The following is a 17,799-nucleotide window of genomic DNA, read 5'->3' on the forward strand; positions in this document are numbered from 1 at the left end:
CCAGAATTCGCTACTTGAATTCTGAAGTTTGAGGGGATTGGGTACATCAACAAAGACTTTTGGAAATTTCTACAGATAGAGAACATTCTCATCACCTAGCATGAAGCTCCAACACACAGGATTAGGAGAGGCTGCATGGGTTGCCTCCCCACCAAGGACATCTTCAAGGAGGTGGCATCCGTCATTAAGGGCCCTCGCAGTCCAGGACATGTCATCTTCTCATTTATTACCATCAGAGAGGTGCTACTGAAGTCTGAACCCACACTCTCAGTGATCCAGGACCAGCTTCTGCCCTTCCACCATCAGATTTCCGAACAATCCATGAACCCACGAACACTACCTCACTTTCCCTCTTCCGAACTATTTTCATGTTCTACTTTATTATTGTAACTTATGGTAGTCTTTTAAAGTCCTGCACTGTACTGCTGCCGCAAAAACAACACGTTTCACAACAACCATCTGTGATAATAAACCTGATTCTAATAAGCGGAACCTCCTGAGAAAGTGAGAAGCTGTGACTGTGTCTGTGTGCTGAGCCCAAGACAGGTCACCCGATACATGAATGGCGAGGAATTAACATCTGCTGACTCTCTCCCCCACGGATGCCCCCGCAAGTGTGGACTCAGTGCAGGCTAACCTGCTTCCTTCCCCTTCCCGAAGTCCACCGTTAGTCTTGCTGGCGTTCAGCGAGAGGTTGTTGCCGTTCCTGCCGTGTGACACTTCTCCCTCCCCCTTACAGATCAACTCTACCTGTCAGACGATTCCCGATCTGTCTCCCTACTTCGTCAATGCCCGCATCTTCGATTACAGGTAGGGAGAGCAGTCCGCGGGTGACGGGACGGTCTGGGGTTGGGTTCACTGAGCTGTGCTGACGACGGTCTGCGGTGGTAACAAGGTGTAAGAAGACTTGCCTTGACTTGTCGAGGCTTTGAGTTGAAGAGTCACAAAGTGATGGCACTGCTTTATAAAAGTCTGGTATGGTTATGCCAGGAGTTTTATAAGCATTCTGTTCTTCTCACTCAGTCACAGGAAGGGAGTGGAGGCTTTGGAGAGGGTGCCAAGGAGGCTCACCAGGGTGCTGGCCTGGATTAGAGGACGTGAGCCGTAAGGAGAGATTGGAGAAACTTGTGCTTTCTCTGGAGTGGTGAAGGCTGAGAGGCAATCTGATAGAAGATTCTGACAGGGATAGACAGATGGAATCTTTTTCCCCAGGGTCAAAATGTCTAATACCACTTAAGGTGAGAGGGGTAAGCTGTAAGGAGATATGTGAGGCAAGTTTTTTCACACAGAGAGCAGTGGATACTCAGAGTGAGCTACCAAGGGTGGTGGTAGAGGTTAAGAGGCTCTGAGATTGGCACAAGAATGTGGAGGAATGGATGGACATGGATATTGTGTAGGGAGAAGGGATAGGTGCAGCACTGTGGACTGAAGGGCCTGTCCCTGTTCTGTCCTGTGTTCTGTGGTGTATCTGGTAATCAACGGGGTAGAGGCATTCCAAAGTCAAATTAATTGTCAGGTGCACAGGTGGCGTGGAGAGGGGAGACTTGTATCATGGGCAACTGCTGGTCTTCCATATAACCTTGCCCAGGCCTGCGCCCTGGAGACCTTCCAAGGCGCAAATCCATGGTCGCTTGAGACTAATGGATGCCTATTATTATATTCTGGTGGAGACTCAGGAATACCGTAGCACATTGCTGTTCCTGTGACAATTTCATTTTACCAGTCAGGGTTGCTCACCCTGAGTTGAACCCCCGAATCTGGAGGACCGGGGGACCACCCTTAGTCTGACCTCTACCCTTTGACCTGCTTGGCATGGGTGACTCTACCAAGAGCCAAACCATAGAGCCCTGACTCCAGCTCTCCCGGTCACGGAGGCATGCAAGCCTCCAAACCCAATGACAAGGTCGTGGTCCTCTTGGAAGTCGCATAAAGAATTTTTTATGATGAGGTCTTGCTGAATTGGTCTTTGTAATTGGTTTATTATTGTTGCCTGCACTGAGATACAGTGAAAAACTTTGGTTTTGTATGTCATCCATAATCAGAACATTCAGTAGAACAGAGGGGAACAGAATGCAGGATAGAGTGTAACAGTTAGAAAGAAAGAGCAGTGCAGGTGGACCAGAACGTGTAACAAGGTAGACTGAGCAATCAGTTCATTTCTTAGCATCTGACAGTGGGTAGAGGCTGCCTTAGACCCTGCTGGCGTGTAATTTCAAGTTTCTGGAGCAGGGTGAATTGGAATTTGTTCATTATTGACACATACCGAGGTTAGTGAAAAAGTCTGTCCGGCACCCTGTTCGTACAGATCAGATCATTACACAGTGCATCAAGGTAGGACAAGGTAAAACAATAACAGAACGCAGAATAAAGTGTAGCTTTCAGGGCTTTTGCCTGATGGGAGGGAGAAGAGAAAATGTTTGGGGTGAGTGGGGGCTTTGTTTCTGCTGGCTGCTTTATTGAGGTGGTGTGAAGTGTGGATGGAGTCTGTGGTTTCTGTGATGGGCTGAGCTGTGTCCACATCTGCGGTCAGGGGCAGAGCAGTTGCTGTACTAAGCCATGGGGTGTCCCCTGTGAGAGGAGAGGTGGCGGTGTGTTACCGTATTCGTAGTGTCAACCTGATCCCACTGCACTTCGGTCGGGAGGCTGGGAGGTGGAGTGGAACTGAATGCCCCAGCCTGATGACCCATACCTCTTCACAGCGACGGGGCCCAAGTCCTGGCCTACTACTTCGCCACGTTTGAGGTTCCGCCTGAGGACAGGGAGGTGCTGACCAAGTTCAGCGAGGACGCACTGACCAGACCGCTGCAGGAGGGCATCCTGTCTATGTCCCGGTTGTCGAACAGAGATATCGTCGTCAGATCGGTGACCTCCTCGTGTGAGTGAACTGACGGGGCGTGCCACATGGGAACGAACGAACACACGCACGCTGCTCGCGCGCACACACATAGTCACACACACACATGCGCACACACTCAGGGTCACACAGACACACATAAATATACACATATATACAGAGACACACACACACACACACACACACACACACACAAAGGTTCACACAGACACACGCACACAGGAACAGGTATGCGCGTAGTCAAAAATGCACGCACACGTGCAAACAGACAAGTATGCAGTCACACACGTGAGCACAATCAAACAGGTGTGCTCACAGATGTGCGGGACATGGTCACATGCACGTGCAGATAGATGCCCATGTCTGCACCACCGGCGTGCAACACAGGACGACGGAAGGTGACTGATTCCTGTTCCCTTTTTCCCGACAGTGGCAAACCCGGATCTTGTGGTTGCTCCAGAAGAAAGTATGGAACTTTTCACTCACTCTCCCTAAGTTGCTTCCCAACCTACCCGTCTCCCTCCTTCCTTCCCTTAAACACTATCCTATACCTTCCCTCCCACCACTGTCCTGTAGCCACCTTGCTCCCCATCCCATAAACACCCTCACCCACCGTCCTGTATCTCCCCAACCTCTATCCCGTAACTCCCCTCACCCGCCAATTGGTACACCCCTCCCCTGCCCTCTGTCCTGTACAGTCCTCTCCCCTCACCCCTTCTCTTCAACCCCCATACGTCCCTCCTGCTAAATCCATCCCTCCATACCACTACTGCTCTCACTTCAACACTTTTTTTTCCACACTCACTCACTTCCCCTCCTCTCACCACCTCTCCATCTCCTTCCCTCCCTTGCTCCCATTCCTCACACATTCCCCTTCCTCACCTCTGCTCCCTCCGCCCTGTCCACCCCACCTCCGCCCCGTCCGCCACGCCTCTGCCCCGTCCGCCCCCCCTCCTCCCCGTCCGCCCCCCCCTCCTCCCCGTCCGCCTCACCTCCGCCCTGTCCGCCACCCCTCCTCCCCGTCTGCCTCCCTCCCCCCCCCGCCTGCTTCCCCTTCTAGCCAGTACAATCTTCCCCTCACCCTCTGTCCCTTCCCTGCCTCCCGGTCACTCTGATCCCTCCTCCCACAGGGGACTGCTACCATGACTTGCGGGCCGCAGGCGGACTGCAGGAATTCACATCTCCGGGCTACGATGGAAACGGTTACCCCAACAACGTTCACTGCCAGTGGGTTTTACGGGCTGACCAGGACCACGTCATTTACCTCGAGTTCCAGGACTTCAACACTGACGATGACTGCGGCAATGATTTTGTCATGGTTCACGACTCCCTCAGCCCTGCCGAAGATGATGTCATCACCAAGTACGGTCTCACTGCATCTGACCCTGGGAGTGTGTGATGGGACAGTGTGGAGGGAGCTTCACTCTGTGTCTGACCCCAGTAGTGTGTGATGAGACGGTGTGGAGGGAGCTTCACTCTGTGTCTGACCCCGGGAGTGTGTGATGGGACAGTGTGGAGGGAGCTTCACTCTGTGTCTGACCCCGGGAGTGTGCGATGGGATGGTGTGGAGGGAGCTTCACTCTGTGTCTGACCCTGGGAGTGTGTGATGGGACAGTGTGGAGGGAGCTTCGGAGTGTGAGATGGGACAGTGTGGAGGGAGCTTCACTCTGTGTCTGACCCCGGGAGTGTGTGATGGGACAGTGTGGAGGGAGCTTCACTCTGTGTCTGACCCCGGGAGTGTGCGATGGGATGGTGTGGAGGGAGATTCACTCTGTGTCTGACCCTGGGAGTGTGTGATGAGACAGTGTGGAGGGGGCCTCACTCTGTGTCTGACCCCGGAGTGTGTGTTGGGACAGTGTGGAGGGAGCTACACTCCAAAAGGACACACAGTTGGTACAGAGATGAGGAGAAACTTCTTTATCCCGAGGGTGGTGAATCTGTGGAATTCATTGTCTCAGACGGCTGTGGAAGGTAAGTCATGTGATACAACTAAAGCAAAGGGTGGTAGATTCCTGGACATCAAAGGTTATGGGAAGAAGGCAGGTGAGTGGCATTGAGAGAGTGATAAATTGGCTGTGATGGAATGGAGGAGAAGACTTGATGGGCCAAATAGTCTCTGGTCTTATGGTCTCTATTTCAAACTCTGGGAATGTGTTGGGACAGTGTGAAGAGAACAGTTTGTGTCTGATCCCTCTCTCTTCCACCCATTCTCTCCCCCCCCTTCTCTCCCCCCCCTTCTCTCCCCCCCTTCTCTCCCCCCCTTCTCTCCCCCCCCTTCTCTCCCCCCCTTCTCTCCCCCCCTTCTCTCCCCCCCTTCTCTCCCCCCCTTCTCTTCCCCCCTCCCCCATTATTCCCCCCACCCTCTTTGCAGGAAGTGTGGGAAGCGACCGTCCAGCCACCATTTGGCTGTGCTGTCCTCGGGACCAGTGATGCTCGTGACTCTGCTGAGCGACGAAAGTGCTCGGTACCGCGGCTTCAAAGCCACCTTCCACCAGCTGCCCCACATGACACGTGAGTAGCTCCACCCAGACCGAACCGGACCCTCACTGTCTCCCCAACCCACCCGGACTGGACCAGACCGAACCAGATCCTCACTGTCTCCCCAACCCACCAGGACTGGATCAGACCAAACCGGACTCTCACTGTCTCCCCAACCCACCTGGACTGGACCAGACCGAACCGGACCCTCACTGTCTCCCACAACCCACCCGGACTGGACCAGACCGAACCAGACCCTCACTGTCTCCCGCAACCCACCCGGACTGGACCAGACTGAACCGGACCCTCACCGTCTTCCCAACCCACCCAGGCTGGACCAGACTGAACCGGACTCTCACTGGCTCCCCAACCCACCCGGACTGGATCAGACTGAACTGGACTGTCTCTGTCTCCCCAACCCACCCAGACTGGTCCAGACTGAACCGGACCCTCTCATCTCCCCAACCCACCCGGACTGGATCAGACTGAACCGGACTCTCACTGTCTCCCCAACCCACCCGGACTGGATCAGACTGAACCGGACCCTCACTGTTTCCCCAACCCACCCGGACTGGATCAGACCGAACCGGACCCTCACTGTCTCCCCAACCCACCCGGACTGGATCAGACCGAACCGGACTCTCACTGTCTCCCCAACCCACCCGGACTGGATCACACTGAACCGGATCCTCACTGTCTTCCCCAACCCACCTGGACTGGACCAGACTGAACCGGACCCTCACTGTCTCCCCAAGCCACCCGGACTGGATCAGACCGAACCGGACCCTCACTGTCTCCCCAACCCACCTGGACTGGACCAGACCAAACCGGACCCTCACTGTCTCCCGCAACCCACCCGGACTGGACCAGACTGAACCGGACCCTCCCCGTCTTCCCAACCCACCCAGGCTGGACCAGACTGAACCGGACTCTCACTGGCTCCCCAACCCACCCTGGATCAGACTGAACTGGACCGTCTCTGTCTCCCCAACCCACCCAGACTGGTCCAGACTGAACCGGACCCTCTCATCTCCCCAACCCACCCGGACTGGATCAGACTGAACCGGACTCTCACTGTCTCCCCAACCCACCTGGACTGGACCACACTGAACCGGATCCTCACTGTCTCCCCCACCCACTCAGACTGGATCAGACTGAACTGGACTCTCACTGTCTCCCCAACCCACCCGGACTGTATCAGACCGAACCAGACCCTCACTGCCTCCCCAACCCACCCGGACTGGACGAGACTGAACTGGGCTCACACTACCTTCCCTGCTGCATTCAGTCTGGATCAGACTGGACTGGACCCACACTACTTTCCCCACCCAACCTCGATAGGTTGGGACTCATCCTGCCTTTCCCGATCAGCCTGGACCTTTGCTGCTTCGTCTGGACCAAACTGCACTGGCCTGGATCTTTCCCTGCTCCAAGTGGACCAGGTCAGACCAGACTAGACCCACACGACCTTTCCCGCTTTGCTTGGACTGGATAAGACCAGACCATAGCCACACTGCTTTCCCTGCTCCATCTGGACTGCAAGGAACATTCCAGACCCGTGGCTACATTCCCCACATGGGGAGAGGGAGGGTTCACAAGGTGGTTGGGATTAGGGGAGGGGAAGGTAGTGTTTGGGGTATTCGAGGAGGGGCAAGGAGAGTGGGAAGGGGCAGACAAGGAGGAGAAGGGGGAGTGGGTTGCGGAGATGGGCAAGGGGGGTGGTAGCAAGGGCGAGGAAGGGGTGAAGGAAAGTGGGAGGAGTGTCGGGAGGGTTGGGGAGGGGAAGGGGGATGAGGCAAGGCAATGAGTGAGGTATGGAGAGGTGGTTCAGGGAGAGGCTGAAACTCCCTCTCTTTCTGTCACGGCACACCCACCCCTGTGTCCCTGCCGCGGAGTGGTCAGCAAGGCCCCCCCGCCCTGTCGTCCTTCATGTCCTCCCTCCTGCGGAGCGCGCCTGACTGCCTCTCTCACACGCTTTCTTCCAGAGTGCGGAGGTACACTGACGGCCATAGCCGGAAACTTCTCTACCCCCTACTATCCCGCCTTCTACCCTCCCAACATCAACTGCGTATGGACCATCAAGGTGAGCGGCTGTGTGAGCGCGGGGCAATGCTGGGGTTGCGCGCCTCCGTGCCCACTCCCTGGTGGGACAGGTCTGAAGGTCCAAATTATTGCTTTGAGCAGGGTCTGGGCTGTGCCGTTAACTTTGAAAACTCTAAACTTTTAAGAAGTCACGGTGTTGTGTGGGGAGTGCGGTGTTGCCTTAACAACTTGACAGAGCTTTTCCCGAGGAGGTGACAAAGGGGAGCGACAAGGGCAGGCCAGTGGAGGTTGTCTACCTGCATTTTAGCAAGGTGTTGGACAAGGTCCCTTCTGGGAGGCTCATCCTGAGTATTACTATACACATGCTTGCATTGCCTCCATTTATTATCAAACTATGTATATACTATACACAACCTTGAAATTCGTCTCCTGACAGACAGCCACAAAAGAAAGAAACCCAATGAAACCCATCTATAAGGACCATCAAACGGCCAATGTGCAGGAAAAAACTGTTCAAAGTACAAAGTATGTTTGTTATCAAAGCATGTATACAGTATACAACCCTGAGATTTGTCTTCCCACTGACAGCCACGAAACAAGGAAACCCAATGGAACCCATTCAAAGAAAAACATCAAGCACCCAACACGCTAAAAAAAAAGCAAATCATGGAAACGGCAGAAAGTGAACAGAAAGCACAGAATGTAAAACATCAAACCGCAGAGTCATTGAAACAGTCCAGGACTGTAGACAGCTTCTTATACTGATGTCTACTATAAGCCTACGGACTCTCACAGCTACCTGGACTATTCCTCTTCTCACCCTATCTCTTGCAAAAATGCCATCCCCTTCTTGCAATTCCTCCGTCTCCGCTGCATCTGCTCTCAGGATGAGGCTTTTCATTCCAGGACAAAGGAGATGTCCTCCTTTTTTCAAAGAAAGGGGCTTCCCGTCCTCCACCATCAACTCTGCTCTCAAATGCATCTCTCCAATTTCACGCACATCTGCTCTCACCCCATCCTCCCGCCACCCCACTAGGAATAGGGTTCCCCTTGTCCTCACCTACCACCCCACCAGCCTCCAGGTCCAACATATTATTCTCCGTAACTTCCTTCACCTCTAACGGGATCCCACCACCAAACACATCTCCCCCCCCCCCGTTTCTGCAGGGATCGCTCCCTACGCGACTCCCTTGTCCATTCTTCCCCCCCATCCCTTCCCACCGATCTCCCTCCCAGCACTTATCCTTGTAAGCGGAACACATGCTACACATGTCCTTTTTTCCCCTTTCTTTATCTCTCTTTTTTCTCCCTCTGTCCCTCTCACTATATCTTCCTCTGGTGCTCCCCTCCCCCTTTCTTTCTCCCTAGGCCTCCCGCCCCATGATCCTCTCCCTTCTCCAGCCTTGTATCCCTTTTGCCAATCAACTTTCCAGCTCTTGGCTCCATCCCTCCCCTTCCTGTCTTCTCCTATCATTTTGGATCTCCCCCTCCCCCTCCCACTTTCAAATCTCTTACTAGCTCTTCCTTCAGTTAGTCCTGACGAAGGGTCTCGGCCTGAAACGTCGACTGCACCTCTGCCTACAGATGCTGCCTGGCCTGCTGCGTTCACCAGAAACTTTGATGCGTGCTGCTTGAATTTCCAGCATCTGCAGATTTCTTTGTGTTTGCCAGGACTGTTCACTTCAGTTCAGTTCAATTTAGTGCTCTGCCATTCGTTGCCTGCAGGCCGCAGCCAGTCTGCCCCAGTCAAATTGCACAAAATAGCAATTAAAAAAAAGGGGTAACCAGAAACCAGAAACACATCATAACACGAACTGCAGAGTCCAACCACAAACAGACTCAAGACCCAAGACTCCAACACCATCAAGCAAGAGGGAGAGAGAGAGACGGGAGTTGGGGCAGAGAGGGACCAGTCAAACGCAGGCATCTTCCACTAGGAGCAGGGAGGGAGAGAGAGAGAATGAGTGTTCAAATGCAAGCACCTTCTACCAGGAGCAGAGAGGGGGAGAGAGAAACCAGTCAAATGCAGGCAGATGGAGCAGAACACCCTCTCGTCTTTCACTTTCGTTGGAATCCGGCTCGAAGCTTTGATCGGCCAGAAATGGAGAAGACAATGGGCTTGTGTCCCCATCTCCAGGGTTCCGCTCAAAACTTCTTTGATCTCCTTCGGAGACAGCAAAGTGCCGGATTGCCCATTTGGCCCAAGGACAACACCATCAAATTGTAAATCACAGGTTCCAATAGTAGCAGAATCATATTTGAAAGAAGAATTAAAAGCAGTAGTTTCGTGAACTGTCCGAAGGACGTCGCCTTTGGTTGTGTTGTTCACTGGCGCCTTCTTCAGGTATGGAATATCACAAAACAAATCATGCAAGCAATAAAAGTAAATGAATAACATTCAGAACTGGAGTTCTGGAAAGTGAGTCCACAGCCGTGAAGCCAGACATCACTGCAGCCGATGTAGGAACCCATTCTCAGCCGCGGTTCAGTGAAGAGACGAGTAAACCTCTTGGAGCAGCTCCAAAGCCCTGGTCTTTTCAATCCAGCCTGGTGCTTAAACCACCCAAGACGCGGGTCATGGCTCACTCTCAGACCCAGGCCCTGTTGCTTCAATATGCTCTTGGGCCCTTAACCGACCTTTCCTATCAGGTGCTGTGCTTAAATCGGCCAAACAGCGGGTTGTTGCTCAGTCTCGGACCTGTCCCTGCCGCTTCGATACGCTCAGTTCAGTTGCAGATTGGGCGAGAAACGGCCGATAGAGTTTAATCTAACCAAGTGTTGCAGTTTGGGAGATCAAATGTAAAGGTATAGAGTAAATAACAGGATCCTTATGAGTATTGAGTTACAGACGGATAAGACCATGAGATATACAAGCAGAATTTGGCCATTTGGCTCAGTTAGAACCATTTTTGGAGTTGGCACTATTACATTCAGCAAATGACTTTGGCTACCAGTCTTCACATCTGAATATGCATTGTAGATTTTATTTGGAGTGCAGCTCTGAACAATGGCTTCCTAAAAGCCGTGAATCTCAGACCAGACAATGCTGATTAAAATTCATTTGGATGTCTGTGCTGTGCGTGCAGATCAGGAGGTGTGAAGTTTATGTGCAGTTTCAAAGAAAGCATTATCCATACTTTGTAAATATGGAATTGTCCTTTGATGCTTAGCACATAAAATACCAAGCATCACGTTGGGCCAGCGACACCTTTCGACTGAAAGCGTCACCGTATGATGCCTATTGTACCTCATTTTGTCGAATGAAGAAGCTGCAGTCCTGCTGAAGGATCTCAGCCTGCAACATCGGCTGTACTTTTTTCCATAGATGTTCTTTGGCCTGCTGAGTTCCTCCAGCATTTTGTGCGTGTTGCTCGGATTTCCAGCATATGCAGATTCTCTCTTGTTTCTGCATTGTATCTACCAGTACTTTTCTCTGGTGACTTAATTCACGCTCCAGAAGACCCCATCGAGTCTGCTCTGCTATTTCATCATGGCTGATCCAATTTCCCTCTCAGCCCAAATTTCCTGCCTTCTTCCAGTACCCCTTCATGCCCTGACCAATCAAGAATCTATCAATCTCTGTATTAAATATACATACTTGGCCTCCACAGCTGCCTGTGGCAAAGGATGCCACAGATTCACCACTTTCTGGCTAAAGAAATTCCTCCTCATCTCCATTCTAAAAGGACACCCGTTTGATTAAGGGGTCAAGTCTGGAGCTCCCCAGCACAAGTGCTCGGGCTCTAAAGAGGGCAAACATCATGCCTGCCCTAATTGGTTGTGGACAAGAGTCAAGAAGTCACCTTGCAGCTTTATAAAACTTTGGTCAGGCCACACGGAGCATTGTGTGTAGTTCTGGTCGCCTCATTACAGGAAGGGTGTGGAGGCTTTGGAGAGGGTGCAGAAGAGGTTCACCAGGTTGCTGCCTGGATTAGAGAGCATGAGCTGTAAGGAGAGGTTGGACCGACTTGGGTTTTCTCTGGAGCGCTGGAGGCCGAGGGGAGACCTGACAGAGGTTTATAAGATTCTGAGAGGGATAGACAGAGTGAACAGCAGGTATCATTTTCCCCAAGGGTCGTAATGGCTAATACCAGAGGACATGCATTTAAGGTGAGACGGTGAAAGTTCAAAGCAGATGTGTGGGACAACGTTTGGAATGTGCTGCCAGTGGCGGTGCTGGAAGCAGATACAATAGAGGTGTTTAAGAGAATTCACCGGGATGCTGCCCGGATTAGTGAGCATGAGCTTGGGCAGCCTTGGCCCTTAGGAAGGCATGTGAATGTAGAGGGAATGGAGGGATGTAGACATTGTGTAGACAGAAAAGATTAGGCATCAGGTCAGCACCACATTGTGGCTGAAGGGGCTGTTCCTGTGATGTAAGGAAAGAGAGAGACTTGCTCTTGTGTCACATGTACGTCAAAATATACAGTGAAATGCACCTCTGAAATCAGAGATATGCTGGGGCTGCCCACATGTCATCATGCTGCTGGCACTAACACAGCCTGCCCGCGACTCACGGACTCTAACCTGCAATGTGGGAGGAAGCTGGAGTACAGCGAGGAAGCCCACGCGGTCACGGGATGAATGGACAAACTCCTTACAGCCAGTGGCGGGAATTGGATCCCATCCCAACCTTACAGCTTGTGCTGTGAAGCGATGGACTAGCCCTATGCTACTGTAAGACTCTGTCCAGGTACTGTACCCAGTTCTAGGCTCAGATCAGCACTGGAAGCACCAGGCTTGGTTCCAGTCTCCCTGCTCCTGGATCAGAGCAAACCAGGTACAGATCCAGTGTCCATATCCCTGGGTTAGACCCACACTGGGATCACCGTGCACAGTTCCAGTCTCCGTATCCCTGGGTCAGACCCTCACCAGGAGCACTGTCCACAGTTCCAGTCTCCGTATCCCTGGCTCAGACCCTCACCGGGAGCACTGTACACAGTTCCAGTCTCTGTATTCTCAAGTCAGACCCTCACCGGGAGCACTGTCCACAGTTCCAGTCTCTGTGTCCCTGGGTCAGACCCTCACTGGGAGCACCGTGCACAGTTCCAGTCTCCGTATCCCTGGGTCAGACCCTCACTGGGAGCACCGTGCACAGTTCCAGTCACCTTGGCAGGGGCAGAAGGAATTCCTGCTGCACCAATCTCCTGCATCAGTGGGATTCTTCTGTTGAATCTTCCCAAACTCTCCAGAAGCCCTTCCCTTGTTCCCAAGCTGTTTGTGAGCAGCTGGTTCCGTGTAATGCAATCTGGTGTTTAAATCTAAGTTTCTTTTGTAAGAAGCACAAAACCTCTTGTTCCACATTTGTTTCATTCGGAGTTGGTAGAACAGAGAAAAATTGAAGACAGTTTTACTAATTCAAGAGAGAGAGAGAAACTAAAGACAGCACTGAGTTTAAAAGAGCTATTTTTATACTACAGAGATAAGGAAAATTTCAGTCAAGTTTGTAGATAAGGGACAGCCAATTAGAAAGTACTGCTCTGAATGCTGTAATACCAAGTTAACCAGTGGAAAAGTAGTTATTCACTTAATGCAGAAAAAAGAAACTTCTGGAGCCTTCCAGAATTATACTTTCTATTGCTGCTAGAGGCACATATGTGCATAGTATTGCCAGTAATAATCATGGCAAGCAGTTACTTGTGTATAAATAATTATATAAAATGCAAGGGATATTTATATTTTAAATACTTTATACTTTATTGTCGCCAAGCAATTGATACTAGAACGTACAATCATCACAGCGATATTTGATTCTGCGCTTCCCACTCTCTGGATTACAAATCAATAGTAAATATTAAACATTTAAAATATAAATCGTAAATAGAAAATAGAAAAATGGAAAGTAAGGTAGTGCAAAAAAACCGAGAGGCAGGTCCGGATATTTGGAGGGTACGGCCCAGATCCGGGTCAGGATCCGTTCAGCAGTCTTATCACAGTTGGAAAGAAGCTGTTCCCAAATCTGGCCGTACGAGTCTTCAAGCTCCTGAGCCTTCTCCTGGGGGGAAGAGGGACAAAAAGTGTGTTGGCTGGGTGGGTCATGTCCTTGATTATCCTGGCAGCACTGCTCCGACAGCGTGCGGTGTAAAGTGAGTCCACGGACGGAAGATCGGTTTGTGTGATGTGCTGTGCCGTCTTCCGGTCTTCGACAGGACAACTTCCATACCAGGTGGTGATGCACCATAGAAAAATGCTTTCTACGGTGCATCTATAAAAATTACTGAGGATTCTAGGGGACAGGCGAAATTTCTTTAGTTTTCTCAGGAAGTAAAGGCCTTCTTGGCAGTGGACTCTGCTTGGTTGGAACAAGTCAGGTCATTTGTGATATTGACCCCGAGGAATTTAAAGCTTTTGACCTGTTCCACTTGCACACCACCGATGTAAATGGGGTCGTGCGGTCCACTACTCCTTCTGAAGTCAACAACTAATTCCTTCGTCTTGCTGACGTTGAGGGATAGGTTATTGTCTTCGCACCATGCCACCAGGTTCTTAATTTCCTCTCTGTACTCAAACTCATCATTACCCGAGATATGGCCTACAATTGTTGTGTCATCAGCAAACTTATATATTGAGTTTGATGGAAACTTGGCTACACAATCATGGGTGTACAGTGAGTACAGCAGGGGGCTGAGTACACAGCCTTGTGGGGCACCGGTGCTCAGAGTGATTGTAGAGGAGAGCCTGTCCTCTAAATTGCAAAGAAAGTACAATTAAACAATGGAACCGAAGATTTAAACAGACAGATGCAACGAGTGTCTCATGCTGACTCTCTCTCCCTCTCGAGGTGCCATCGGACATGAAGATCCGGATGAAATTTGAAATGTTCCGGATGGAAGAGCCGGGTGTCTGGAGCAGGAATTGCATAAAGGATTACATGGAGATCAATGGGAAGAGGTAATCTGTTGAGGATTAAGGGCTGGGTATGGGTAATGGGGAGCAGGGAGATGGACACCCAGAGGCTATATGTTCTCCGGGATGTCTGCATATCAGGACTCTGCACCAATTTGGACGAGTGCTGGTATTTTTCTTCACAGTTATTTACTTATTTAACTTTTTTAGTTTTTATTGTAACTTATGGCAATTTTTTAATGTTGTTGCTACAAAACAACAAGTTGCATGAGTTCTATCAACAATAGTGAGCTTGGTTCTGCTGATCTTGATGAATGTGCGTGTTCGCACCCTGCGCTCACACAGACGAGCATGTGTACAGTCCCCTGCACCCTTTGAACGGGCGTGCGCAATTAGGGCTGGTGCTCGTTCGGGTGAGCGCGCAGGGGCACAGCCTCGGGGAGCTGCGCAGGTGATGGGGAAGACGCCCTCTGCCGCTGGTTTTCTCACCCTGTTCCCCTCTTGTGCAGATATTGTGGGGATTACTCTCTTCTCAATTTCAAATTCGACGTGTCAGAAGTGCAGATCTGGTTCCACTCCGATGAGTCCCACACGGACAAAGGGTTCGTGGGCAAGTACGCCGCGTTCAACCCCAGCAACCGTGAGTACAGATCCGCACCCTCCCCCAACTCTGCCGCCGGAATCCCCGTGGGCACCTCCTTCTCCCACCCCCTCCCTCAATGACCAGGCCGTGTTCTCTCCACACAGCCTGCCCTGGCGAATTCGCCTGCCGGTCCGGATTGTGCATCTCCCAAAGCCTGCGCTGCGACGGCTGGAACGACTGCGGGGACCTCAGCGACGAGCTCAACTGCCGTGAGTATGGGGGTGGGGGCAGATGTGTACAGACCCGGGGGGTGGGGGGGGGTGCCTTGCCTGTTGAGCTGGGCACAGGGGAGCCAGGCTGGCGTGGCTGCACGTATTCCCTGTAGATGAGCTTGCCTGCGTTTGCGTGTCCCTGCGTAGGTCAGGGGCGTACGGTACTGCTCAGGTGCGCACAGCTGACAGCGGGCCCGCGTTATTCTGTGGAGCGTATGCGCAGTCTTGCATAATTCAACGTGGGTGGGCCACCTCGGGTGGTTGTATGCATGTGCACATTTGTGAGCGATGGCACTGAGGGGGTGTGGATTGCGAGGGTGGGGACAGCGTACAGGAGCTGTGGCCAGTTGCATGTCAGTCTGTGTTTGTGTCGGTTCAGGTGGTTGATTTAGTTGCGTGAAGGGATTGTGTTCCTCCTGCTTTTGGATATGTACACACAGGCGGTCCTGTGAGGAGGAGCAGATAATGTCCATGTAAGGGGTAGGTTGGGAGTGTGCTTGCGCCGAGGTTGTGGTGTTTCTACATCTTATCCTTTCCCTCCTCTTCCTCCTTCCATGTCACCTTCCCCACTTTCCCCCTCCCTTTCTCCCTCTCCCCCTCTCCCCCTTCCCCCTCTCCCCCTTCCCCCTCTCCCCCTCCCCCTCTCCCCCTCCCCCTCTCCCCTTCCCCCTCTCCCCTTCCCCCTCTCCCCTTCCCCTTCTCCCCTTCCCCCTCTCCCCCTCTCCCCACTTTCCCCCTCCCCTTCTCCCTCCTCTTTCCCTCTCTCCTTTCCCCCTTTCTCCTCTTCCTCCTCTTTCCCCTTCCCCTTCCCCCTCTCCCCTTCCCCCTCTCCCCTTCCCCCTCTCCCCCTCTCCCCCTTCCCCCTCTCCCCCTTCCCCCTCTCCCCCTCTCCCCCTTCCCCCTCTCCCCCTTCCCCCTCTCCCCCTTCCCCCTCTCCCCCTTCCCCCTCTCCCCCTCTCCCCCTCTCCCCCTCTCCCCCTCTCCCCCCTCCCCCCTCCCCTCTCCCCGTCTCCCCCTCTCCCCTCTCCCCTCTCCCCTCCCCCCCCCTCCCCTCTCCCCACTTTCCCCCTCCCCTTCTCCCTCCTCTTTCCCTCTCTCCTTTCCCCCTTTCTCCTCTTCCTCCTCTTTCCTCTTCCCTCTCCCCCTTCCCCCTCTCCCCCTTCCCCCTCTCCCCCTTCCCCCTCTCCCCCTTCCCCCTCTCCCCCTTCCCCCTCTCCCCCTCTCCCCCTTTCCTCCTTCCTCCCTTCCCCCCTTCTCCCTCTTCCCCCTTCTCCCTCTCCCCCCTTCCTCCCCCCTTCCTCCCCCCTTCCTCCCCCCTTCCTCCCCCCTTCCTCCCCCCTTCCTCCCCCTCTCCCCCTTACCTTCCTGCTTTCCCCCTTCCCCTTCCCCTCTCTCCTATGCCCTTGTCCTCTCCCTCCTTTCCTCCCCCCTCTCTCTCCCATGCTTTCTGTCACCATCTTTCTCTCCCTTTTCTTCTCCACTCCACTCTCTCCCTCACTCTCGCCCCACCCTCCAGATTGTGGGCCCGACCAGTTCACCTGTGCCAACGGGATCTGCAAACCCAAGTTGTGGGCATGTGACCGAGTCAACGATTGCGGGGACTTCAGTGACGAGAAGGCCTGTGGTGAGCGAGAGTGTGTGTGGTGAATGAGGGGCTGATGTGGGTGAGTGTGTGTGGGGAGAGGAGGGGCTGATGTGGGTAGGTGGGTGGGTGTGCGGTGAGAGTACACTAATCCCTGTAAAATAGTCATCTTATTTGTCTTCCCTCTCAGATTCACACAGCACAGAATCATACTTGCCAATTGAGGTCCCCGTTTGCCCATGTTTGTCCCTTACCCCTGTGAACTTTTCCTATCCACATACCTGTCCAAGTATCTTTTCAATGTTATTAATGTACCTGCCCAAACCACTTGCTCTGGCAACTCGTTCCATATACCCACCACGCACTGAGTAAAAGGTTGTTCCTCAGGTCGTCTATAAATCTCTCCCCTCCCACATGGCCAAGTGGAATAGCGACCTGAAGGTCGTGAGTTCGAGCCCCAGCCGAGGTAATGTGTTGTGGCCTTGAGCAAGGCACTTAATCACACATTGCGCTGCGACGACACTGGTGCCAAGCTGTATGGGTCCTAATGCCCTTCCCTTGGACAACATCGGTGTCGTGGAGGGGGGAGACTTGCAGCATGGGCAACTGCTGGTCTTCCATACAACCTTGCCCAGGCCTGCACCCTGGAGAGTGAAGACTTTCCAGGCGCAGATCCATGGTCTCGCAAGACTAACGGATGCCCACCTTAAAACTGTGTCCTCTAGTTGAGACTCCCCACCCTGGGAGAAGAGTGCAGTGACCATCCACCTCATCTATGCCCCTCTCAAAGGTCACCCCTCAGCCACCACTTCAGGGAAAACACTCCTAGTCTAGCCAGTATTTTTTTTAACCTTTTTATCTTTATGCCAAGCGGTGGGTACCTGGGATGTGCTGGTAGGGTGGTGGTGGAGGCAGATTTGATGGAAGTGTATTTGAGGCTGTTAGATAGGCACAGTGACATGCAGGATATAGAACGGAGGATATAGAGATTGTGTAGACAGAAGGAATTTAGTTTAATTCAGCATCATGTTTGACACATGCTGTGGGCAAAATCTTTCCCTTCTCACCTTAAACCTGTGCCCTCTAGTTTTAGACTCCCCTAACCTGGGGAAAAGACTATGACATTCCACCTTATCTATGC

The 17,799-nt window shown here is 52.6% G+C and overlaps 1 protein-coding gene across 1 annotated transcript in view; it reads left to right on the forward strand.

Moving 5' to 3' along the window:
* Positions 1–660: 660 nt before the first annotated feature.
* LOC140192683 (suppressor of tumorigenicity 14 protein homolog) overlaps positions 661–17,799 on the forward strand; it is a gene marked incomplete at its 5' end in the record, with an annotated part of 19,184 nt that continues 2,045 nt past the window's right edge. Inside the window, 10 exons of the mRNA XM_072250201.1 lie at positions 661–810; positions 2,700–2,875; positions 3,285–3,320; positions 3,985–4,216; positions 5,226–5,365; positions 7,318–7,415; positions 14,157–14,266; positions 14,731–14,861; positions 14,969–15,073; positions 16,593–16,710. Of these exons, the coding sequence (XP_072106302.1) occupies positions 661–810; positions 2,700–2,875; positions 3,285–3,320; positions 3,985–4,216; positions 5,226–5,365; positions 7,318–7,415; positions 14,157–14,266; positions 14,731–14,861; positions 14,969–15,073; positions 16,593–16,710 (1,296 nt within the window). The remainder of the gene's footprint in view (positions 811–2,699; positions 2,876–3,284; positions 3,321–3,984; positions 4,217–5,225; positions 5,366–7,317; positions 7,416–14,156; positions 14,267–14,730; positions 14,862–14,968; positions 15,074–16,592; positions 16,711–17,799) is intronic.

This window comes from Mobula birostris, unplaced genomic scaffold (assembly GCF_030028105.1).
Source record: "Mobula birostris isolate sMobBir1 unplaced genomic scaffold, sMobBir1.hap1 scaffold_2137, whole genome shotgun sequence".
Classification (NCBI taxonomy): domain Eukaryota; kingdom Metazoa; phylum Chordata; class Chondrichthyes; order Myliobatiformes; family Myliobatidae; genus Mobula; species Mobula birostris.